The following is a 6949-nucleotide window of genomic DNA, read 5'->3' on the forward strand; positions in this document are numbered from 1 at the left end:
AACGGCCTTCCCGGGCAACAGGGCGCCTCGTCCGCCTTGGCCTCCGGCCGCCGGGGGCTGGGGCGGGGTTGCTGCCGGCTCCGCCCCCGCCTGCCAGTTTCCCAAAGGGCCCAAGCACCGTCTGCGCCGCGTGTCCGGGGTTAGCCAGAGCCCGTGCGGGCCCTTTAAGGGCCGGGGGCGTGTAGCGGGCCCGCCCCCTCCCCGCAGCGCCCGCCGTCCGTTAAGTGCGAGCCCGGGCGCAGGGGCCGGATCTGGCCCGGGGCCGGCGGCGGTGTGGGAGCGGCGCGTCATGTACACCATCACCAAGGGGCCCAGCAAGCTGGTCGCGCAGCGCCGCACAGGTGCGCACAGGCCGGGGAACGGGGACCGGGGACGGGGACGGGGCGGGGCGCGGCGGCGGCTGACCGCCCTCCGGTGCCCGCAGGTCCCACGCAGCAGCAGGTGGAGGGCCGGCTCGGCGAGCTCCTGAAATGCCGGCAGCCCGCGCCGCCGACCTCGCAGCCCCCGCGGGCGCAGCCCTTCGCGCAGCCGCCGGGACCCTGGCCCCTGTCGAGGTGAGACGCGCGCGGCCCCGGCCCGGCCCGGCCCGGCTTCCCCTCCCCCGCCGGCCGCCCTAGAGCGGAGGGTGACCTTGGGGAAATGTGAGCGAGGTCCGGCCACGTGCTGCAGGCGGGGCGGGCGCTCCGGGCGCGGGGGGTGCGCGGGTCCTGCCCACTACGCGCCCGCGGGCCTGCGCCTCGCACTTCCGCCTCACCTGGCCGGGCCGGGGCCCCCAGCGGGGAGAGAGCCGGCCAGTTCCTGGGTCGCAGGGGCCTCCAGCGGCCGAGGTCGGCGCTTCGGGCGACGTTGGGCTCCTCCTGGCACCCTGACGTGCAGCAGGCCCAGGCCACGGTTCGCGGAGAGCGTCGGGCGCTAGTCCTCAAGGTCTCCCGGCTCTGCCCTTGCAGAGCTCAGTGGGGGAGACGTGCGTGCGCTTCCCTCGGGCAGGGCCGCTGCCCTCCTCTGCCCTTCACCCCAGACACCCTGGGGCAGTGGGGCCTCCTCTCCTCCGGTTGCTTCTGCTTTTCCTAACCCAGTGCCCTCCCGAGACCACAGGAGACTCAGTCTGGCCACTGTGGCCTCCCCGTGACCATGACCCAGAGTTTGGACAGCCCTGCAGGGCTGGACGTTTGGCTTTGGCTCAGTTCCTCCACCGTTCCCTTCATTTATCCTGTGCATCTCCCAGGCCTGTGGATTTTGCTGTGGCCCCAAGCCGGCCCGAAGGCTCTTGGAGAGGTGGTAGGGTCATGGCCTGAGGCGGTGCTGGGGAGGAGAGCTCGGGCCAGGAGTTCAGGGCAGCTACAGGTGGGGGGGTGCCGAGCCACCCTCAGCCTGCTCCCTGCCTACCTCTCAGACAGGTGTGGAGGCCTGTGGGGACAGGTGTGGAGGCTCCAGCGGGGCGGGGGCTCTCTGGGGCTCCATCCCAGTGAGGTAAGTGCCCTCGACCAGAGGCGCCTTCTGGCGGGAGGTGAGTGGGCCCCGAGGTGCTTCCAGCATCCCAGCTCTGCTGGGACGCTCCGCGGACATCACCCTTGGTCCTTGTGGCCGCTCTACCTCCCAGGGGAGGAAACCGAGGCACACCTGTAGCCACCACCTGGTCCCCAGGCAGGGAGCATGAGGCTGGAGTGGCCCAGGGTGATGCCGTCTCTCTTAACCGGGGGAAACCACCTTCCTTCTCTCTCCAAGACCCCACTGCTAGGGAGGGCAGGGGCAAGGCTGTGGCACAGTTGGGGGAGTTAGGGAAGAAGATGGAAATGCTTCCCAGAGTTCTCCATGGGACCCCAAGGGTCCCAGTGGGCAACACCAGGCCTACTGGCTGTTGTCTGTTTTTTTGTTTTTTTTTTGGGAGATGGAGTCTCGCTCTGTCGCCCAGGCTGGAGTGCAGTGGCGCGATCTCAGCTCACTGCAACCTCTGCCTCCCGGGTCCTGCGTCAGCCTCTTCAGTAGCTGGGACTACAGGCGCATGCCACCATGCCCGGCTAATTTTGTATTTTTGTATTTCACCACGTTGGCCGGATGGGCTCGATCTCCTGACTTCATGATCCACCCGCCTCAGCTCCCGAAAGTGCTGGGATTACAGGTGTGAGCCACCGCGCCCGGCCTGTTCTCTTAAAGTCCCCATGTGAGGTCCTCTGTCAGCCAGTGGGACCTGTGGGAGTTGAGTGGGCTTCACCCTATGTGCAGCGGGGCTGGAGGAGCCCTGGGCAGGGCAGGATGTGTGCTGCCCTCTCCTCCCTGGGGTCACCCACCTTCCCACCCCCAGGCCCCAGCGCTGGGAGCTTCTGGCAGCAGTGGGATCTCTGCATGAAGCCCCCATCCTGCTCCTGCACCTTCTTGGGGCAACCACCTTCCCTCTGTTTCTTTTTTTTTGAAATGGAGTTTTGCTCTGTTGCCCAGGCTGGAGTGCGATGGCAGGATCTCGGCTCACCGCAACCTCCGCCTCCCAGGTTCAAGCGATTCTCCTGCCTCAGCCTCCCTAGTAGCTGGGATTACAGGCGTGCACTGCCACACCTAGCTAATCTTGTGTTTTTAGTAGAGTCAGTGTTTCTCCATGTTGGTCAGGCTGGTCTCCAACTCCCTACCTCCAGTGATGTGTCCACCTCGGCCTCCCAAAGTGCTGGGATTACAGGTGTGAACCACCGTGCTTGGCCAACCACCTTCCCTCTGAACCACCCCACCCCACACTGCCAAGCACCTCCCTGTCTTTTACTTCATTTAATTTTTTTCTTTTTGAGACAAAGTGTTGCTCTGTCACCCAGGCCGGGGTGCAGTGGTGCAATCATGGCTCACTGCAGCCTTAACCTCCCAGGTTCAAGCGATCCTCCCACCTCTCGACTTCCTGAGTAGCTGGGACGACAGGCGAGCACTACACCTGGCTCATCTTTAAATTTTATGTAGACGGGTTTCACTATGTGGCCCAGGCTAGTATTCAATTTTTGGGCTCCAGCAATCCTCCTGCCTTGGCCTGTGGAAGCGTTGGGGTTACAGGCGTGGGCCACCGCACCTGGCCCTGCCCTGCCTTTTCTTCTCCTTGGTGCTTTTCGCTACTCCTCATCTCTCACTGACTGGGCACGGGAGGGGGGTGTCGGGGTCCCTGCGCATCTCCTGGTGCACCCGGAGGGTCAAGGCTTGTCACCCACGACGTGTGCTGGCTCTGGTTCCTGCCAGGCACGGGTCTGGGCACTACCCACGACAGTGACAGACCAGATACACCTTGGTTTTTTTTACCTTTTTTTTTTTTTGAGACAAAGTCTCGCTTTGTAGCCCAGGCTGGAGTGCAGTGGTGTGATCTCAGCTCACTACAAGCCTCACCTTCCGGGTTCAGGCCATTCTGCTGCCTCAGCCTCCCGAGCAGCTGGGACTACAGGCGCCTTCCACCACACCCGGCTAATTTTTTTGTATTTATAGTAGAGACGGGGTTTCACCGTGTTAGCCAGGATGGTCTCGATCTCCTGACCTCGTGATCTGTCCGCCTCGGACTCCCAAAGTGCTGGGATTACAGGCGTTAGTCACCGCGCCCAGCCACCTTTGTTTTTGACAGAGTCTCGCTCTGTCGCCAGGCTGGAGTGCAGTGGCGTGATCTCGGTTCACTGCAACTTCTACCTCCCAGGTTCGAGTCTCCCGCCCCAGCCTCCTGAGTAGCTGGTATTACAGGTGCCCGCCACCATGCCCAGCTAATTTTTAGTATTTTTAGTAGACCACGTATGCTAGGGTGGTCTTGAACTCCTGACCTCAGGCGATCCACCCGCCTCGGCCTCCCAAAGTGCTGGGATTACAGGCATGAGCCACCACGCCCAGCCCAGATACACCTTTGACAAGTTCTTCCTTCTGGTGGGAGACATATGGGGGAAGCAATAAGATAAACTGAGGCGATATAAGTAATAAGATAAAATGGGGTCATGTGGTCACCCGACCCCAGGGCAGATGGAGGGCGTGGGGACTGCCACAGGAAGGGACAATGGAATGAACCCCACAGGGCGAGAAGGGGCAGCCTGCAAGAGATGGGGGGTCTGAGGCCCAGTGAGGGCAGGCTGGGGGGCTGGCTTGGGAGCTGTACTGGGTCAGGGCCATGGACTCTGTTGTTGGATTTGCTATGATATCCTGGTGCTGCCCCCACTCAGCATGTAATATGCTCAGGTGGATTCTCTCCCAAGCCCAGCTTCATGGGCTGAAAAAGGGGTGGGCTGTGGAGGGGAGAGGAGAGGCTGCACTCCACAGCCTTCACCTCCCTGGGCTGAAGTTTGCCCGGAGCAGTGTCCCTGGAAGTGGGAGAGGTTGGCGGTGATCCACAGGTGCTCGCCAGGCCGGTGCCCTTTCCCCCAGAGAGCAGCGGCCTTACGTAACCAGAACCCCTAGGGCGGTGCCTGCCTCCTGGGGCCCATCTCTGCCCGAGAGCCGCCACCTCCACCCTGCGATTCACAGCCCCTGGCAATGTTCTTGTCTTCTTAGACATTGATAATCCAACCTCCGAGCTTTCTTGGAGTTTTTGGCTTTCTGAGGTGGGAGTGGGTTGCAGGCGAGGGGGCTTTCCAAGTGGACAAACTTTATTCCCTCTGGTCTGTGCATAAACTCAGGCAGTGGGCAGGCCTGGGAGGTGCCCCTGCCCCTGTCCCATCTCCACCTGCACGTTTTAAGATCCTCTGTGGCCACCAGACCCTGCCAGCCCTGGGGCCGGCAGGACCCTGCGCCCCTCAAGACGCTCCTCTTTATTTTAGTGCCCCTCTCAGCTGAGGAGAAACCGAGAGCGGCGCTGGGGCACCTGAGCCCAGGAAGGCAACAGGCCGGCCGGGACCGCGAGTGCCTGGCGGAGCAGGCGCAGCCCAGGACTCCCGGCTCCCACCTCCGGCTGTAGGTGCGGCCCCATTCCCTCCACGGTCCTGTCCCGGGCTTTGTGTGCTCAGGGCTCGGCCAGCTGGGGCCGCTCATCCCTGTCCTGGGCCCGGCTGGCCGGGACGGGCCCAGGGGCCCGCTAGACGTTGCGTGCAGCACTGTGGGAGCCATCTCATTTGGCATTGCCCCTTGTCTCGGGCTGGTGGGGAGTGGGTGAGGGTTATAGTCACTCTCCCGACTCAGGGACTGCCCATCCCAGCACCCAGTCCTCATCCCATGGGACGTGGGGGCAGCCAGGGAGAGGGCAAAGGCCCCCCAGTTCCCGTCCAGGTCCATCCGTCCACGGAGGGAAACATCGTGGAGATGGAGGCGCTTCTGTGGGGCAAGAATGTGGCCTAGAACTACACCCAGAGTGGGGGGTTGGGGCAGAGACACACGGTCATGGACTGGGTCGTGGCTCAGGTCAGAATCTGGGCTGCTGATGGGATGCAGGTGGCAGCATGGGCACCTGCAAGACCCTCGGAGGGGTACTGAGTGGGGCCCGACCAGAGGTCTGGGACACTAAGACTGAGGCCCCCACCCTACAGTCACTCACTTCCCTCAGGGCACAGGGCTGCAGGTATGAGCTGAGCTGCTGATGGCTTGGGGCCTGCAAGAGAGGCCTGGGCCACCGGCTGCTGTGGGTGGCTGCTCTCTCTGGTTCAGAAAGTGCCTAGGCTGGCCGGGTCTGGGGAAAGTGGGCTGGCCCGGGGCTGCTCCTGAGTTCTGCCAGGCAGCACCACGCCTGGGATGGGCACCAACCATGTCCGTCTCCTCCCTTCCCGCAGTCCAGGGCCAAGGCTTGTGTTCAATCGTGTGAATGGCCGGCGGGCCCCCTCCACGTCCCCATCCCTCGAGGGGACCCAGGAGACCTACACACTGGCCCACGAGGAGAATGTCCGCTTTGTGTCCGAAGGTAGCGAGCGGGGCCAGAGGGTGCGGCATAGGCTGCTGGGTCGCAAAAACATGGACCCGGGATGGCCCCACTTCAAGCTGACCCCCAGCCGCTGCAGGGCTGTGCTTTTCCTTGGCACTCTGCCCTTGTGTCCTGTGACCAGCCCTGTGTGGGGCTGGAGTCCAGGGTGACCATCAGGCCCTGGGTGGGCGATGGGGTGCCTGGGACCTGGCTCAGCCCGACTACCCTCCTCCCACAGCCTGGCAGCAGGTGCAGCAGCAGCTGGATGGTGGCCCAGCCGGTGAGGGCGGGCCAAGGCCTGTGCAGTACGTGGAGAGGATCCCCAATCCCCGGCTGCAGAGTGAGCCCCCCAACCCTGTCCCTCGAGGAGAGACCCCCCAGCCCCTCTGATCCTGACCCAGGCCCTGCCAGATTCCCACCCCAGGGGATGAGGGAGGGGACTCTTGTGCAGAAACCCCTTCCCAGCGCCTGCCGCACTCAGAGTCCGGGTGAGCGGCTTGTGGTTAGCTCCAGGGGAGAGATGCTGGCCGGCCTGGGAGGCAGCATCACTGCCCAGCCTTCTCTGCCCACAGACTTCGTGCCCATTGACCTAGACGAGTGGTGGGCGCAGCAGTTCCTGGCGAGAATCACCAGCTGTTCCTAGTGGCTGCTGGGAGGGGGCGCTGCTACACGGCCGACCTGACGCCAGGAGAGAAGCATGGCGCCCTGCCCACCCACTGCATCTGGCTGGGTGCCGGCCACACCTGAAGTGCCAGCATTTGGACTTTTGCACCTGTTTTTCCCTTGGCCCGGCTGTCCCAACCAAGCTGCCATGGCCAGGGGCCGAGCCCGTCTGACCTCAGCCCTGCTCACTGTGCCCAGGGACCAGCGACCAGCCCCTGGGGCTAGCAGGGAGGAGCTCCAGGCTAATAAAGTCGAGAAACTGTCTTTGGAGTGTCTTTGACTTGGGAGGGTGTAGGGGGGTTCTCATGTCCAGTTCCAGTCCACAGCCTGGGACGCCAGGCCCAGCACAAACTCCCCTTGTAGCCCTGTCCCCTCAGGCCCTTAGCTTCTCACCCAGCTGCCCTGTGACAGGTAGGAGGGACGTTGGCAAGCTCACCTTGTTTGGAAGTCTGTGGACCCCAC

General features: G+C 63.4%; 1 protein-coding gene across 1 annotated transcript; it reads left to right on the top strand.

The window, feature by feature from the left end:
- Positions 1 to 87: 87 nt before the first annotated feature.
- MCRIP2 (MAPK regulated corepressor interacting protein 2) lies at positions 88 to 6751 on the top strand. Its single transcript, XM_054455315.1, is given in 6 exon segments — positions 88 to 341; positions 425 to 554; positions 5697 to 5824; positions 6063 to 6164; positions 6397 to 6426; positions 6429 to 6751. Coding segments are annotated over 6 exon segments (585 nt in total). The 5' UTR covers positions 88 to 289; the 3' UTR covers positions 6572 to 6751.
- Positions 6752 to 6949: the final 198 nt, after the last annotated feature.

The sequence above is a fragment of the Pongo pygmaeus genome, chromosome 18, assembly GCF_028885625.2.
Source record: "Pongo pygmaeus isolate AG05252 chromosome 18, NHGRI_mPonPyg2-v2.0_pri, whole genome shotgun sequence".
NCBI lineage: Eukaryota > Metazoa > Chordata > Mammalia > Primates > Hominidae > Pongo > Pongo pygmaeus.